This window comes from Stegodyphus dumicola, chromosome 3 (genome assembly GCF_044657685.1).
Source record: "Stegodyphus dumicola isolate Sdum_Otavi_A_Nest chromosome 3, ASM4465768v1".
Taxonomy (NCBI): domain Eukaryota; kingdom Metazoa; phylum Arthropoda; class Arachnida; order Araneae; family Eresidae; genus Stegodyphus; species Stegodyphus dumicola.
The window spans coordinates 189,615,087-189,634,896 of record NC_140770.1 but is presented as its reverse complement, the minus strand read 5'-3'; the positions used below and the strand labels follow the sequence as shown (position 1 = coordinate 189,634,896).

The 19,810-nt window shown below is 31.0% G+C and overlaps 1 protein-coding gene across 3 annotated transcripts in view; it reads left to right on the top strand.

Annotated features, from left to right (window-relative positions):
* The window catches only part of LOC118185412 (nephrin-like), a 1,505,573-nt gene that overhangs the window by 889,221 nt on the left and 596,542 nt on the right, over positions 1-19,810 (top strand). For all 3 annotated transcript variants that reach the window (XM_085813712.1, XM_085813714.1, XM_085813713.1), the window contains one exon: positions 13,963-14,021. In XM_085813712.1, coding sequence (XP_085669838.1) covers positions 13,963-14,021 — 59 coding nt within the window. The remainder of the gene's footprint in view (positions 1-13,962; positions 14,022-19,810) is intronic.

Genomic DNA, 19,810 nt, shown 5'->3' with positions numbered 1-19,810 from the left:
CATGTTAACTACATATACAATGACGTTGCGTGTTGCAATGCAGTTCGTACAGAGTAATTTCTTATGAATTCGCACATATGTACAACTCAAGAACTCTCTGATGCATATACCTTAATTTTCCAGAATTCCAGTATATTCAAATAACATACACCGAAATGTATTTGAGTATGTAATATTTAGTTTCTTCCCTCCTGTTCAGCAGAATGGTAAATGATTATTCTGTTAATAAATATTACATTCCAAGTATAGTTAATATTCCTTGCCCTACCATTATGCCATGTAATATCTTTATGTGGTATAATACAGCGACAGAATTATACCCTTATTGTTAATGATAATACTCTTTTCACTGATGGTAACATCCTTTTGTCCTGTCTACTTTTGCACTGTATTATTAAATCTGTTATATTTACAATACATACCTATCACATATATTAAAACCAATAGAATGTTTAAATGTAATTAAATTTTACTCTCTGCTACTAGCATTAGAAATGAAATATGCCTTCGCTTTTATCATGGTCATTTATGAAAGACAACATAATAGTGTTTCAATACGTTCGCAATAAAAAGATTTAAATGATTTTCAATGAAATTTAAGATTAGCATTACAGAAATATGATTACTTGAAATAATATAATATAATGCAGATTCTCCTATTGTTTAAGTGCTACAGCATTTGCAATGGAAACTAAGAGCATCTAATTTAATTCAGGTTTTGCTTTTTGCCCTCCTCCTGAAACGTTGCTGAGTAAAATTACAATGAAAAAACTTCCATCGCGCTTAAAGGAAAAATCAAATAACTGCTCGGTTTACTTATCCTTGCGTGATAAACTGCACATTCACGAACTAGATATGGAGGCTCAACTCTTCTCAAAGTATTATAAGAAATAGGTCTGCAGAACATGTGAATCGACAAGACAAAATGATCGGATGAGCGTCACCTATTCGAGACAGTGGGCTCTTTTCTCTTCCTTTTATGGAAATTTCGATCTAAAATATCGAGTCAAACAGCCATAAAGAACTCGCCAAGAATCATAACCGCTATCGGTTTTTACGAGGACGGAACATCGCCGATTATTGTTTTTACGCCACGAGCCCAGAAAACGATAAAGGCTCAGAGTAGGTTCTAGATAAAAACAAGGTACACACAAAAAATAATCTCGATTTTATTTGTGTGTGTAGCCGATCGGGCAGCGATAACGAAAGAGAAAGGGGGCAGAAAAAGGGAGTTTTTTTTTCTAAACGGAATTGGACTTTGATATACGACGAATACCACCGTGTGACTCTGCGATGGAGCCAAAAGCAGGGCAGAGGACCATAGATTGCTTAAATTGCGATCGATACAGTCTCGAAATAGGTAGCCATAAGTATGATTCCGGGCGTGATGGGGTTTCCAAGATGCATACCGTCATGCCGCGATGCCGGACACACACACAAATTATTTTCCCCGGAAGCCCTTATTTCTTTCTCCAGCTCTCAGAATACCTGATAAAAAAAAATCATTCTTGGTAAGCAGCGAAAAATGATGCACCTTTATATCTGCAGGCGCCTTTGACTATCGGAATTGGTCAAGAGAAAAGAATTTTGTAGATCGTTGAAATAAAAGCAGAATAGAAAGATTCTCTGAGAGTAAATAAACAACTCAACATGGCATAGAATTCCTTCTCTCAGCTATTATTCAACTGATTTCGAGTCCTTAGTCATTACTTAGCGAACTCATTCAAAGGAGTTGCGGTTATGTCTCTCATATGTGTGCTTCTTTCTATGTTCCATATGTATATGTGTTTTTATGTTTTATGTCATATATATATATATATATATATATATATATATATATGACATAAAACATAAAACCACATATAGCCCCGTAGTCAAGTTGTTTTTCCCGCCTTTTCTACACGTACAGTTATAGAAATATTTAAACCGAACTGGATTGGCTGACGTCATTTCTTGGAAGCTGCGCCTTTCCAGAGGCTATAAAAGGACTCGCAAAAGAATATCGGGGGCTTTTTCTTAATTGTCACGATGCAGTAAACTTCATACGAAAAGTTATTAGTAATTCTTTTTATTTACTCCGGATATCTGATTTTGTAACTGCTATTTCTCCTGAATAATAATAAATGGATCTTTTTTAAAAAAAAAAAAAAAACTTATCGTCTGATAATTTAAGCTACGACTAAAGCTGGTAGATCACAAGGAGTCGGCAGGATTAAATAGGGTACTCAACAGCCAAGTATGAACATAGATTTTAAGAAATTATTTTTTCTCAGTGTGCGAACTAAGTTGCTACGACAATAGTTTGTTTTAAATATATTATGTTAAAGTAATTACGAGTTTATTTAAATTTCAAGTCTTATTCTAATTAATAGTATTCTAAGTAAGATTTGATATTATCCTGAAATGTGTAGTGATAACCATAAAATTTGAGAAAACATCACAAATTACTTCGAAAGAAAATTGAAGAGGGTAAGCAGCTTAATTAGGATAAATCAATTATTTTAGAAGGTTTGTCACTTAAAGTCTTTGATGATTGTTCAAAGTCCCGATGATCCGATAACTTGTCTAGAACAAGCCCACAAACTTCGACAAATTCATGAATTTAAAGTTGAAAATTCACAAAATTATAACAGAAATAGGAATAGTCAACAATTCAGACAAGCTAATTTCCGAAATAATAATCATCAGTTTATTGATAATCGACCCAATGCATCTAATTACAAACCTCATAGTTTTCAACAAATTGGAAATAATTCTAACAGAAATATCAACAACGTAAAGAAAATGTTAAGTCACCATACTAATAGTAATTTTGACGGTATAGCTCCATCACCTTGTAGAATATGTACCTAAAAAGGGATACCAAATTGTTATCACTCAAATCTGCCCATTCCGAAATGAGAACAACGAAACTGAAACTAATTCTAATGTGAAAAAGCAACTTGACTACGGGCCTGTGGATTTAATTCCACGTATTTTCAAATAAGAGAACGTCGCCATTAAAAAATGAAAAGAATATACAGGTGACAGGCGAGAGCAGGTCAGGACACCCGGACGGCTTACATCGACTAGTCGGGTATCGTCCGGATCTCGCAACTATCTGAAGCTACACTCCGAAAACAATACAAGGGCAAAGTACATGGCCATGCAAGGGCAAAATATAGATTTTTCTGCATGCGAAATTAAACATTTTCCTGGCTACATCGCATGTTAACACATTGAAAAGAACATACAGTTAGAATTTTAAGTGTATTCTTGACTATGGAATTTTATTATTACATATATATATATATATATATATGAGTGCATCGATAAGTGAGTGCATGGATGTATTTCTGCATGAAATTTTCCATTAGCCAAGCAACTATGTACTTAAGAATCAACTCTTTGAGTAATGCGTAGAAAACAAAATTATTTCTCATGTTCAACGAATAAATCTATTAGAATTGTCATTACTTGACATTACGAGAACAGGTACTTTCAGTATGGTATGGCTGGCAATAAAATTTATGACTAAGTTGTTAGGAAAAATGAAGCCCTCCTTTTTTTTTTTTTTTTTTTTTTTTTTTGTTTTTTTGTTTGTTTTAGTTTTGTATTGTGTTCGAAAGTTTCAGCTCCACCCGCCTTCCTATTCTGCAGGGCACTAAAATTCCTCTGAGCACTAAAATTTTCGGCAGTTCTCAGTTTATTCTTAAACATGCTCTCTTTTATGTACAGCCTCAGAAAACTATATCCTGTTAATAATATTAGTATGGATTATACATAATAATAACGTACTTGTAATACGAGTAACGATAATAAAAAAAATCTGGTTTGTGCACCACATGACTTCTTTGTAAGGAATATAAAACTATACGCATTTTTTCTGCATTTCATTTAAACTTATTGGATTGAGTTAAATCTACTTCGTCGATAGCGCGCAAACTACAATAGAATAAATGCATTCTTTACAATTCAGTATATTTTTTTACCATTTAAATCTACTTCGTCGATAGCGCATAAACGACAATAGAATAGATGCACTCTTTAAAATTCACTATGTTTGTTTATTATAGCGACACTCTGGCCTTAGGTTCACTTAACAGCCCTACAGTGCAATCATTTTTTAATATAGAATGCACAAAATTTATATCATCTTAAGAATTATCTAAAATCATCTTAAGAATCTTAATTATATCATCTTAAGAATTATCTAATCATTGCCAAATGTACTATTTAAATATTATAATAAATCTAAAACGATGTATAAGACAAATTAAGCAAAGAACAACAACGAAAACAAAAAAGGAACAGTTTTTCACAGACGATTCAGTATTTCTGATTCAATTATTTCAGTTCTCATTTCGCGACAAGGCAAAAATACCTAACAACTCAAAATGACTGTATTGGAAATTATGAAGTAAATCTTAAACACTTATTTCCTCGAAAAAAATTCCAGAAAGGATTAAGCACGATTTAATTCGCAATAATAAAAGAAGGCGTTATCTTTGTTATTGCGAAGCTTACTTTCTCTAGATTGGCAACAAATCTACTATTCTGTTGTTTCAAATGTAAAGAAGCATTGGCCGACATGGGAAAAATTACTAAGCTTAGCGGAACTTAAACAACTTTTAAATTGTTGATAATTTTAAAAATATTGCATACAGATTTACTAAAGGCATAAAAACCTTAAACGGAAGATAAGAACACCAAAATTCAATCATTTTTAAAGCAAAAAATGCAATATTTATAAAAATAAAGTAAAGAAACTAAGATCACTGAACCAGGTAACAGAGTGGATATATATATAAATATACTTATATAAGTTTGGTGCGGCCGATTGCAACCAAAATACGAAGTGCACATCTATATGTTATAGCAGTCCTATATACAAAATTTACTCATTTTTGAGTTATGCGAGATGTACATCCGTAGGTAGGTACGTACGCACAGACGCCACGAAAATTCTCTTCAGAATTCATTTTTTAAATTAGTTTTACAATTTGTTGGGGGGGGGACAGTGTTCTTTATTCTTCTCCTTACGAACCGATGTCAAGCAAAAACATCGTTAAATTGCATTCGATAGCGATGAAAATGGATATTTGCTTTGAAATATGATGCCTGAAACTTTTCGCGATTACAGTACTTTCTTTTTACTTCGTACAAGGAAGTAATAAAAATCAGAAAGCCTTGAGATTTGAACTGTCGCTCAAAAGGGTTTGTTAAGGTTTTCTATTCTCTCTCTGAGGTTGCAATCTACCAGTCTGCTATCACACTCACTAGTTCAAACTTTTTTTTCTCCTTTTAGCTTTATAATTAAACATCACTTTCCTTGAACTTACGCGATATACGTTTCAAGAGCAAAATTACAAACATTTAAAATGCAGCATAGCAGAACACTTTTAAAATTCCCGATGCATCGTTAAGTGCTGCCATACATTTTTCTGGATTTTTATTTATTTTCTTTCCCAGTCTTTTCCCCGTTCATGATACCAAAACTCAATATTCTTATTAAGATAACTTTATAAAACTTCTTTTGTCGTTTTATTATTAACGTTAATTTTTTTTTATTCCATACAGTGTTGCCACTACTTGCTTTTAAGTCGTTGAGTTTGTTTATCAAAAATTCATTAAAGATTTCGAAATATGAAAGAGATAATAAATGAAACCCGAAATTCATATTTCGAGCTCCCAGGTGCCCATGTTTGGGTGTAGGACTACATTTTTCAGAATTTAATGCTCTAGGTATCGTTGCTATCTCACAATGCCAGAAACATATATACATTCACTCTAATTCTTCATTACTTAATTTCTTTAAATGTAATACAGGACGATAATATTTGGTGGCAACAGTTTCAAATGCGATATAAAGCATTTACGCTTTTGGACATAAAACGCCGTTTCGAGAATAATGTCCCTTTTGACCTAATAATATCCTTTTCCTTTTTTCATATTTCTTGTTGAAAGGTGAAGTAATAATATCCCTATATAATCACCGAATATTATAATGATAAATTAAATAAGAAACTAATGTCTTTCTTCTTTTTGAGGCAAGAAAGTAGGTTAGCAATAAACTAAAAATATTGATGGCGAGGTCCATTTTATGGCGAATGTAGTGAAAGTTAATGATCCAACACTTACTTTGTTGAACGGTATAGCTATAGGAGTAAGTTCAAAGACGAAACTTAAACCAAAGTTATGCCATGCAAAAGCAATCGTGAAAAGAACGTGAAAAGAACATGCTAGAAAATAACATTACACTCTAGCATAAAAATTCTAACTGTCGAATGCCTTACGTCATGCGAGTTTATTTACATGAGTAGAATAAGACAGTACATTTTGGATTATTGATATAATTACAAATTAAATTAAATTGAAATCTCTCTCAAACTTTTATAAGGGCAGAACGCCCAAGGCTGGGTCACTGTAACCGAAAAATTCCTATCTATATATTACATACGTGACTGTTGGACGGGAAAGTAGTTGGTAACTCTGACTGCCGTACCGAAGTGTCTGGTTTCGAATCTCGGAGAAGGCATGGATGTAAATTGTCTGTCCTTTTTTAGGAAGCAAAGGTGGCACACCTATTAGGTACCTCCGTAATTTTAATTTGACCACCGTCTCTGTCCCTCGTAGTGGCTAACGTCTATAATGAATAGTGCCCGCCATTGAAAAAAACATTAATCTAAATAGATACAAACATATTATACATTGCAAGATTTATAGATACAAACATTGCAAGATTTGAAACAAAAGTTCATAATCACCAAAATTGACAAAGCCAATAATAATTTTAGCATAATATGAATTTTTTTTATGTCTCATTAATTAATACTGAACTAAATAATGCCATTACTTACAAACTCACCAATATACAAGAAAAGGTTATTGCAAAAAAGCTAAAAGCATTTCATAAGAAACTGCAAATTTCACAACCATCTAACTACAATAGATTAGCAAATCTATATGCTCTCCCAAAATTTCATAAATCACCACTCAAATTTAGATTTATTGCTAATGGTACAAATAATTATAAAAAGAATATAGATTACATATTTGCAATTAAACTTTAAAAAATCTGTAATTTAATCCAACAACTCGTTAACAAACAACACAATTATAGTTGGATTATTTATAATAATGCTCCAGTTTTCAACAGATTTAAAAGTTTAAAAATCAAGAACATTAACTGCTATGACTTTGAAAACCTTTATACTTCTCTACCATTAGAAGAAATTTTTACTAGTTTAATGCAACTCCCACACATTTTTCCTGACATACTCGACATCCTTTGTATTGAAAGATGGAATACTTATCTGAATTGTGCATTATTTAATAACTACATTAAATTCAATAATAAGATCTTTCAGCAGGTGAGAGGAACTCCTATGGGAGCAAACAGTTCTACACAAATTTGTAACCTATTTCTTTTTACTTATGAATATAAATTCCAACTACCTTTAAATAAGAATGAATTAAAGCTATTTGCACATACATTTAGATACATAGATGATATTATAACTTTCAATAATAATTCTGCTTTTGAGCAATTCAAAATGTACCCAAATAGTTTAACACTTAATAAAACGAATACGAATCAAGATACTATTGAATAACTAGACCTGCTAATCATTAAACACAGCAAAATTAAATTATATGATAAAAGAAGGAATTTCCATTTTTATACTATTAAGCTAATTAATTGGAACTTTAATATTTCTAGAAAAGTAATAGAAAACACGTTTCATAGCTAAATAATCAGAATAAAAAATATGTGTACTGAAATAGAAGATTTAAAGGAAGAAATAATAAAGCTAATTAAAGTTCAAGTTGATGACCAAGTACCACCAAAATTTATTAATTTATATATTAAAAAGGCAGGCATTAACTTTACTTTATAATTTTTTGCCTCCTTTTGGTAGGATAACATTACCTTAAACCTTAGATGGAGGGTAATGGAGGATATAGAAGAGTAAAGGAATTATCTTGTAAATTTTATTGTAAATAAATTTGTAAATATGTATATTTAATCAACACTGGATTCTTTCCTTTTACTAATAAAGGGCCAACTCCTTTCAAAAGTCTCAATTATAGCCCGAATTGAGTGAAGATTTTAATCTTCTTCTTCTAATTTTCCATATTTTAGCCAGTATTTAGTTAAGTTTTGATATACCAGTTGAAATGAAGTTCATTAAACTTTCAATATTTTCTTTCATTAAATATAACTTTTAATTAACTTTTTTAGGGAATTTTTGGGAAATTTTTAAGAATTTTTAAGGCATTTTAAGACTTTAAATTTTACTTTAAAACTTATTTTTAAAAAATTTTAAAACATTTCAGCTTTACTTAATTACTTTTTAATTATTTGCAATTTTCACAATTTTTTTTTTCACTTAACGTTATTATTTGCAATATTTACACAATTTTGCAACAGAACACACATTTCACATTACAAACAGTTTACATTTATTAATTCACAATAACCACTTAACTCTACTTTACTTCGATTAGTACTCTTTTTATGATAATTGCAAAGCAAACTTACATCTCTTGATTGGCTCAGCTACTTAACTCCCTACCCTAAATAGTTGATTAGTTAAAATTAAAACTTGAATTACATACTTTTAGGATCTTTAATTTTTTCTAGATTTATATTTAAATATTTTAATATTAAAGTTTGCAAAAAAATTTTAATAAAACAAAGAAAGCAGCTTGGCACTCAACTTTACATAGCGCCATCTATATAATTTGAAGAAAACACTTTCATCACTTTGGAAACACTTTTGCAGACCCCAACGCTAATATAGAAGGTAAGTTAGAATTAAAACTTACTATTTACTTGCTTTAAGTATTTTTTTAATATTTTTTATGTAGTATTTTAGTATTTTCTAGATATGAAATTATACTTTTAAGTATATACTTGTTTTTTTTTAAATTATCAATTAGTTCTTTTTGTTTCTTATTGGTTTATAAATTATGTCTAGTTCCTTTTTAGTTTCTTTTTATTGATATGCATATTCGTGTCGGAGAGGTTTCCGTAAACAAAGTTTTCTAAAATGCATTGGTTTCTGAATTAATTTTTCTGAAAAATTTATTTTAAAAAATTTTTTAAAAATTTTTTTAAATAAATTTTTTAAAAATGTTTAATTTAATACTAGACTTTACATTGCTTATTTCTCAAAAGGCTTTATTGGTATTTTCCTTTTAGAACTTTAATTTTTAATTGCTAATTTCTAAAGGTACCACTTTATTGGTATTTCTTTTTGGACATTCTTCACTCTTTACGTTTGGTTTTGACTTTTACTCTTGCCTGCATGAATGACGAAACACGAATTGAATGATTGGAGAGTTAGGTTTGGAGGCAACTTCTCCTTGATAAGTCTGTCTCCTGCCTGCTCAACAGTCCTTCACTTATGCATTTATTATTTTTTTTTTTAGATTAATTTTAATTTGCTAAATTGGTGAATTTATTTTCATGGTTTGTTTTTGCACTTGATTTACTTATGCTATCTGAATTTAAATGATATTGTAGATTAGTTCGAAAATTAATTCTTTTATATATTTGCACATTTTTTAATTATTTTAACATTAAATTTGCTTTTTTTACGTATATACATGTTTGTTAAAATTTAAATTTGTTTAAATTTAAATTTCATTCCTTGCAGCAATGGCGCAAAGAATTAATTAAACTTGTATTTAAATTAAATTTATTTAAAAGTATTTTATTCTTATGATACAAACATATAGATATAAATTAGATATTAAATAATGATTGAAGAATATGGAACTGGAAATAAGAAAGCGTGTTATAAAATAATCAGAACGCCCGGCGGTCATACGAAATGACCGCTGTTCTAGATATTATAAATTGTAATTAAAATGATTTGTGCTAATTCAAACTGAATTACCCAGGGTAGGCGGCGATGACGCCCTTTTGCTTACTGCCCACGGGGTTTCCCCCTCCTACTTGCTTAATTGCTTAAAGTAGAGTGCGATGAAGGAAACCACTGACGGTATATTTCTTAAGAGCCACCGCTAGCGCAATAAATAAAGGTGATATAAATAATAAAATATTAATTCACATGTCAAAGATTTCTTTGTACACAACATTTCTTGTGTAGATCTTTCCATCATTTTGAAGCTAGCCTTGCAGAGGATCATTAATTATTTTTAATTTTACGTCCATTCTTTCATAAACTCTTGAACAGGTAACATAAAGTTGACAGTGTCCAAATGCAGGCTCAGGTAAAAAAATGCCAACACGCTTAAACGTTTGGCTCTGAGACTTATAGCAAAGGATGCTCATAGAAAGGCAAGTTTTACAGGAAATTGTCTACGTCTCAATTGAAACGGCAACCTTGTGCCGTGTCAACTTCACCCTAGTGGCTAGTGCAGTTACGCAAGCAACCAATAAATTATCGACGACAAACAGGTACTTAAGCCGCATATTTATATGAGGTGAAGTAACATCATCTCCTCCTTAACGGCCGGTTGTCGGGCTTAGCGAAGCACACCGTTGGATTCCGCAGGTCCGTGGCACGCCATTTTGACCCTTCGCGTCTTTGTGGGACTTTAATTAGCTGAGATATTAATTAAAAACTAATTTTCTCCCACGTTTTCCCTACATTTTCTTCTTTCTTTCTCGGGTTTTTCCTATTAGATTGATTTGGCTACGTGCCAATTTGTTTTCTCGAATATCTACGGAACGGCGCCGATTTGAAATTCTAGATGCGTATCCACGGATTCCAAAAAATTACCCGAATCCATCGATACCGTTCTATTCTTCGCACGACTTTAATCGACCGAGATATTAATTAAAAACTGCGGAAACGTTAATTTCCGGGCTCATTTTTTTCCGAGTGGCAACAATAAACTATCGTCGAAAAACACTTAAACCGCTTATATATATATACAGATTAGGTAAACCAAAGATAACATTAAAGTATTTGTAAAATTTACTTGGGGGAAAAATAAACGAAGGAATTTTATAACTAAAATTGAACTACTATTGCAATAACGGATATTCATTGATCGTCAATTAAATCATTAAACTTGCTACCAAAATTTAGTCAAATAAAACTACTAGAAGTTAGTATAGGCACCCCCATATATATATATATAATATCAATATCTCTATCTATATCTATATATGTATGATTTATTTAGCTGTTGATAACTTGATATTAGATGACAGCTTGACTAGGAGGCAAAAACTCGCATCTGCTTTATGGCCGAATGACAAGGAGTTTTACAAAGCATAGCTAGCTTGAAGGCTAAAAAATATCTTTTTATTTTCAGGGCATTAACAGTTAGACATCACGTAGCACAATGGGTGCAGTCGGAACCCCCTAATTTTATATAAAATGCAGTTAGTTTTAGAACAGAACAAAATACTGCGGAACAACGAACGCAGGTTACATAGGCTGTAACAGGGGAGAAAGTAATACATAGTAAGTAGTTTTTGGTACTACTTAAAGGCTTGGAGCCTTTGTTTCAATCCTTAGCAAAGCTCCTAAATATGAGAAACTACTTACTATGTATTACTTTCTCCCCTGTTACAGCCTATGTAACCTGCGTTCGTTGTTCCGCAGTATTTTGTTCTGTTCTAAAACTAACTGCGTTTTATATAAAATTAGGGGGTTCCGACTGCACCCATTGTGCTACGTGATGTCTAACTGTTAATGCCCTGAAAATAAAAAGATATTTTTTAGCCTTCAAGCTAGCTATGCTTTGTAAAAATCCTTGTCATTCGGCCATAAAGCAGATGCGAGTTTTTGCCTCCTAGTCAAGCTTTCATCTAATATCAAGTTATCAACAGCTAAATAAATAATACATATATAGATATAGATAGAGATATTGATATATAGAAAGCTCCTAAATATGAGAGCGAAAGAAAAGTCTTGAAACTGGGACTGAAAAATTTTAATATTAACTGGCCTCTAGAGTTTTGCCAATTTATTTCTGAGAGAAGTGCTTTTAACACTTTTTGTCAATTCATTGTAAAACTGTGTAATCATCCTTAATTTTATTTCAATTTTCTCTTCTGTTTAGTTTGTATTGTGTTTCTTACTTACTTCTGTAAGCCCCATGTGATACTATGTAGTACATGGGGAACTTGTTGTGTTTCTTTTAATAAAAAAAAAAAAAATCCTTAGCAACGATTGACCAAGAGCTTTCGATTTGCAGAGAAATGATGACATAAAAATGGTGCAATAGGTATTGTTGAAGAGGGGATATATTTTAGATTGTATAGAGACATCAGGTATTTTTTTTTTTTGATGCAGGAAAGATGAAAAATTAGTAACGCCTTCGCGGGAATCGAACCGCGGACCTCTCAATTACGCGCTGAGTGTGCTGACCACTACACCACGCAGGCTTGCTAAGAAGGCGGGAGAAACACCTTATAACTGAAAGTAGAAATTTAAAGGGATATTGATAGTTGAGTTCGTAATTTGTTCGAATTAAACTTAATTTCTTAATAATTTTTATTCATATGTTTTATATCTTAATAATTTTTATTCATATGTTTTATATCTTAACACACACATATATACATATCAATATTATGAAAATGTGACATTATTGTGTCGGGGAAATCAGTTATCATTGAATGAATATTTAAACTTTAAATTATCTTTATTTTTTTTTTTCTTTTAGTGCACATCAAGCAATTTATTAGTTTGTACTTCAATGATCGATTGTGATGAGACGCGATAATCCCCAAAATATCATGCATCTGCTGAAAGAAAATTATTTCCCCTTAAAAGGTTAATTCTTCTTTAGCAAGCAAAGAATAATTTAATTTTGACTTTTTACATTTTGCTTCTATTGTATAAATTTCTTTTAACATTTGTTTCAATTGTATAATTTTATAATGTATCAAACATACCTTCAGGTAAATTTTAATAACATTTTTAATGGTTTCTATTCTTCAGCCTAATTTCACATTTATTTCTCATATAGCTAAATTAGTTTACTTTCATATTGATTTAATTGAATTAATTATAGTTTAAATAAATATATTGAAGTACAGCTCGTAGGAGATAATAATTAAATTCTAAAATTATATATATATATATATATATATATATATATATATATATAACTCATGATTTATAATAAGAAATCTTTCCAATTATTGTTTTATTACTCTGCAGCTTTGGCACAAGTTTTAGGCTTTTTAATTTACTTTTAATAACTTTATTTTAAATTTATTATATATATATGTGTGTGTGTGTGTGTTTCACTCTCTCTCTCTCTCTATATATATATAATATATGTATACATATTAAAGAAGTTTAAAACAATGAAAATTCCCAATCCAACCGAACAGCGATTCTAGTTAACCAGCACACACTGACACTGAAGTGCTACGAATTGTATTATATTATTATTGGACACCAGGAGGTTTGCCGTATATACGTTGAACATTTTTGCGAAATATGCAAACACAAGTAAATAAATAAAAGAAGTAAAATAAAATCTTAGCGCGTTTGCCTTTGCTTCAGGGCAATAAAATTTGATTTCTGTCGCGTAATTTATTGGTTATAAATATTTAAAATATCCCACGGAACTAAATGTAAATGTGTATAAGAAGAAGAAAAGATAATTTGCGGTTGCAAAAAAATGTCGTTGTTCGAACACAGGAATACTGAAATTTGCATTTAATGAATATTCTCATAACCTGTTTGTAGAAAGGAACATTTTTTTATTCTTCAGATCATTGTTTTATTTATTTAACTCATTCGAAGAAAAGAATATGAAATCACTGTTTATACTAAAGAGAAATTATATGTATGCATGATAAGAACTCTGAAACAAAAGTAATTGGAATAATTAAAATTCATAACGAAAACCTTTATCAATAACAAATTATATTGCTTGTCACAGATAATTAATAAAAATATTTGAAATACACATTACAGAACTAATCTATATTATATTTCTTGCAAATAATAAACTCTTCATCATTTTTCATTGCAGTTCCACCATCGTTCGTTAATATCACTGTTCACCCAACGAAACCACGTGCTGGAGATAATGTAAGTAGAATTTGCTTTTCTTCTGTATGTAGAAACAAATGTTGAATTCATAAGTACAAATTTGATCCCATTTTAAAAACCTTTTCTACCTTTAAAGACGAAAAGAACAACTGAAAGGGTTCAGATTTTAAAGATCTCCCAAAAGGATATTTTTTAAGTGGTTTATCAGTAGAGATTATTAATAGACATAACCTCAAGTGGAAGAGTGCAATATATATTAGGCTATTCGACGAATATATATTTAGACGAACATAGAAACATAATATATCTTCGGAATATTTAAAGCGAAAAAATATACAATGCATTTTTATAAAAAACACATGAAGTAATAATATCTTGCGTTTTTACGAATGGCAAAAGACTCGACTGAAAAGTGAAACAAGGGCTTAAGTGAAGTAACACAGAATCCTGTGTCGAAAGTGATAGTCCTTTTAAACTAATACAGGAAAAAGAGAGGAAAATGAGCAAAATTTTAAAAAAAAGTTTATTGTATTTTATAACCTTATACAGAATATTAGGGTGCGACGTAGAACTTCAATGGTGGGTTTTTCAAGTTTTAAAATCTGCACATCTTGTTGCCAGTTGTCCTATAAAATAACAGGACGCGCACAAAGAAATTCGATAATTTCTTAGAACTTCGTTTGGAAAAATATATGGAATTTTCAAGATCTAATCGTGGCTAAACGTGTATTAATTCATTTTATTTTTAATAGAACCTAACAGTACTTCACAATTATTTTCTCTCCTGCATGGCTTAACTCATGCAGTTTCGTGTGATTTTCCAATTGCTCTAAAATAACCACATACATTATAAAATGATAAAATAATGAAAATAAATTTTAAATAATTTTAAAACTTTACTTTGTTTTCTATACATTATTAGATAATAAACAGCAACGTACAATTTACATCCACAAAACACTATGACTTCAGGGGACACAATTAAGATTAAATTAATAATAATTAGCTATTGGCTTTTAGCAAAAACTCATCAGTCACAATTTTTGTTTTCGTAAGATGTCTCAAACCCATTCATTAGGAGTATTTACTTGAATAAAATTTACCAAATGTCCAGCTTTTAGGAAAATGCAAATACTACTATGTAGAGAGAGCTTGAAATTTAGCAGAGATAATTTGTGGATGCGTCTATTGACTTGTGCCGTTTAAGAACTTTGCAATTTTTGGTGAGGGTTAAGTAGAAACATAAGAATCAAAGGAAAGAAATTAAGTATAATCGGTTACTTAATACGAAACTCTTATGAGACCTTATATTAAACTGTATGTGTTATGAGTACTCTTCTATATGCTTGCTGTTTGGAATCCGGCACATGAAAATGGATAAGTATAGAGCAAATGTATAAAAAACGAATACAAAAAAATAAAATATAAAAATAATTAATACAAAGTGCATGACAATAATAACACATTTAAAGGTATAACAGGGCCAAACGAAAATTAAGATGAAAGTTGGATTTTTTAACACGTTCAATGTGAACTATGCAGGAATTAATCGTTAAATTTATACGGTAACTTTTATGAAAAGGTACATTTTCTGTCATCTGCATGGCTATGAATTTTATGATATATATGCAGTTAAAAAGATGGAGCATTTTTCCTCTTCTATGGAGTTTTACCGGTATCCAGATATTGCTATATTCACGTTGTCATATTTTGAAGAATCCATCAGCATCTAGGTTGCATGGCATATTTTTATTCACATAGCACAATGAGCCCCATATGAACAAGTTGAGGTAGCATTCTTGTACTCGTGAATTATCATTTTATTTATTTGTTCAATATATGTATATATAAATATAGCTGGACTGCTGAGTACGGAGCTTTTGTTGTTTAATTTTTACTTCAAGAATAAGGATTCTGCATTTTCGTCTTCGAATATTGAGAGTAATGGTTCTAAAAAACACTTTTTATAGATGCTATTCAAATCGCTTCAATTGCGTTTGCTTAAATTGAAAGATCGTGTCAGAAATGCCGTCATCAACATTACTGACGAAATATTATGTAACAGACAGTTTCTAAAGTTGTTAGAAAAGAGAGAGAGGCAGAGGGCTCGTGATTCCATAGGTGTCATATTCACGCACTGAGTTGACACTTTTATAGCTTTTATAGTACTATTTTATACAGAAAGTAATAAATAAAAAGTAGTTGTTCGTTTATGGTTTTGATTTTATAATTGCGCTATAAATTTTGCACCATGCTGTATGTTGCGCGTTAAGATTGTAAATGGCATTTTTCTCTCTCTCTTTCCTTTTTTTCTAAACATACTGTTTTCTTATGATAAACTAAGAGAAAACGTTACTCCAGTTTTGGTGGGAAACATTTTTGAGAGCTTCATAACATACTCTTATTTGATATATGCATAGTAGCTCTCTCTCACTGAAAAAAAAAAATAAAAATAAATCTAAAAGGTTTCAGATTTTAAATTACGTCCAAAGAGGCGTTTTTTTAACGTCTCGTGTGTTACCTTTGTTTATTAAATATCATGTTCTTTGCACTTAAATTAAAAAAATAAATTATTTTTATAATTTAATAAATATTCAGTTTATTATTGACTGAATATTTATTATTAATTTAATAAATATTCAGTAAATTATAGAAATAATTTATTCCAATTATTCAGTTCAATAGCAATGTCTCAAAATAATTCTAAAATGAGCATACCTTTAGAATTTCCGACATACAGTTTCGCGCGCTGGAGATAAAAGGTTCGTTCGATGGCTCTATGTACCATTGTTTTATCACAATGCGAGAAACATGCATACATTTATGCAGATTTTTTATTAGTTAATTTCTTCAAATATAATGCAGGACTCTAATATTTGGTAGCAGCAGTTTGAAAAGTGAAACGGACATTTATAGTGATTCAACAACACAAAATCGCAAAACGATAACGATAGTCCTTCAAGGGCAAAGCCCCTTTAAACTTAAAAAAAAAAAAAAAATTTTCTTTCTGAACTCAGTTAACTTAAGTTTCTAAGAGCCAATGTATTTTTAGTTACGTACCGTCTACATCAGCGTTTCTTAAACACTCTTCACTTGTATAAATTAGAATGTTTAGCGGATAACCTTACTCTTTTATCCTTCGAAATCAATTATTTTAGCATATGTCACTATCAGTATACTTTATATTTTATTAATACCGCTAATAAAAATGAATTTAATTTTGTGCTCGCATTTAGTAATTAAATTAACAACAGGAAATTTATATTAAGTTTTAATAATTCAAGGGTATTAGAGCTTAGATAAGCTTTAACTTATTAGTTAAAATTAAATAAATGTTGGAACTCTGCCAATTCTCGCGTAGCTGTTCTTTGTTTGGATATGTGCTGGTAAGAAGCGCTACAGTGATAGTGCTTTAAATTTCTCTTTTGCTGCTAAAACTAGGATGAAAATTTCGGAAGCAGGGTAATTGGTAATAAATTACGAGGACCAACCACAGTTTCTGAAAACCTGGTCTGCATCCTTGTTTTCATTAAAGTGCGAAACAGAAGAGTTTATAATAGTACCTGGAACAAATAATTTTTTTATAACGAAATTATTACTCGTGTTATAGCTTTACGCTTTTATGTGAAACATTAATGCTGAATTTATTGTTTGTGTTGTAGCTTTACGCTTATTTGAAACACCTGTGCATATGGAATTTTATATTGCACAATCACATATACTTATTCTGTTTTCTAAGGATTTCTTTCAAACTCTAAGAAAAACGGTATATTTCACTAACGAAAACTTTATATAATCCATGAAAACAATTTGCTCAAGTACTAAGTAAAATAGCATTATAAAATACATATAATCTCAGCGAAAGATTAAAACGTGTATGGGTTTCTAAAAGTTCTGCATCTTAACCGAAGTCAATAAAATTAGATAGGTATGTTTCACAAAGTAAACTATGCATTAGATATAGGTTATTTCAGAAAAAGCAGAACTAACTTTCGAGAATAGAGCCTTTGAAATACAGAGAAAATGTATATTGCATTTTGTACTTCTTATGCACATCAGTGTTAACGCATTTGGATCATGGTGAATTATTTCGCAACTTTCTTCTCAGGACACCAAACTTTCATAACTTAACTTAAGGAATAGCACATTAGAACAGGAAAAATTTGTTTCCCTCTTAATATCCTTCTCTTGCACCAGATTTTGTTTTCAAAAGACGAGATATCGAGTATTTACAGTGTAGAGACATTAGGTTATTTTGAAGCCAGAGAGATGAAAAATGAGCAACGTGTTCGCAGGGAGTCGAGCCACGGACCTCTGGAATGCGCACCCAGCGTGCAGACAACTACACTACGAATGAATGCTAAAAAGGTTGGAGAAATGTCATATATATTCCCCCTTTTAAAGGGCGACTGGGATTTTTAGGGGACCCAATCCCCAAATCCTGAGTGGGGAGAATCGTCGTCCACCACCCTTTTAGTTCGGGCTCAACTGTAGAGACATTAGGCCATTTTTTAGGAAGTAGAAGTAATGAAAAATGAGCAACGCCCTCGCCTGAAATCCAACCACAGACCTCTGAAATACGCGCCCAGCGTGCAAACCACTACACTAAGAAGGCGAAAGAAATCACTTATAACAGAATTGGAGATCAGTTTATGGCTGATTACGTTACATGCTATATCCTCTGCGATATGGTGATTAATGGCTGTGAACACTAGAACTGGGATATTGGAAAATATTTTTCAATATTGTCTTGCTAATTCTTGAGGCGGAATCAGCTGAATGGTTAGGAGTTCAAATTTAGTGTATTTCTATATGCTGCAGAAAAAAAAAAAAAAAAGATGAATGACCTATTAATTTTGGAAGTTAAATTTTTACTTCTTTGTATGAAGTAAACGAAATATTGTAATCGAATCCATTTGAACGATTTTTTGTGTGACATCTGTATGTACAGAAAAAATAAAGAACTTCTTGTTCTTCTTGTTTGGATTGTGAAATGTATTTAAAAGGGATTCAGAAGTGATTTTTTCGTGACATTTATACGTACGTGTATATATCTAGAATAACTCAAAAAACTATTAACTGTAGAACGCTGAAATATTGTATATGGATAGACTTGTATAACATATAGTTGTGCACCTCACGAAGCGTGAGGTTGCACCAAACATATATATATATATATATATGTAAGATAAAAATATATGAATCAAAATTATAGATTAAACTATAAACATTAATTCTTCATCTCTATTCTAAAATCGTAATAACTTCTTTGCATTGCGTCATTTCTAGATCACTCTATGATCGGCGCAGCTCTGATGACGTAATCATTGGGAACTAAAACTGGCCTTGTAAACCAAAACTTTTCTCTTCGCGTGCCTCCATCTTGCATAACTACGCACTTCAGCTTTTGCTCTCTGCTGTGCTAAGATGTAATTTCGCTGGCTTGCTTTCTATCCCAACAATATCAAAAATATAAATCTTCAGTGGAAAGGCACGACTAGAGTGCCAAGTGATTGTGGCCACAAATATCAATTGGAAATAAAAATGGAATTAAAACTGCCTCGACTGCCAAGTTCTTTAAATACTACGCAATCAAAATTCTTCTTCAATATGGATCTAAGCAAGCATCGACACTGCTCCGTTATTTCCTTTGCTTTTATTATGACATATATATATATATATATATATACAGAGAGAAGTGAGGGTGGTAACAGAGTGGATTGTGTATGTATACATGTATACACAAAAAAAAAAAAAAATACACATCCACTCTTACCACCCTCATCTCTCTCCCGCTTTCTATCTATCTATATATATATATATGTAAG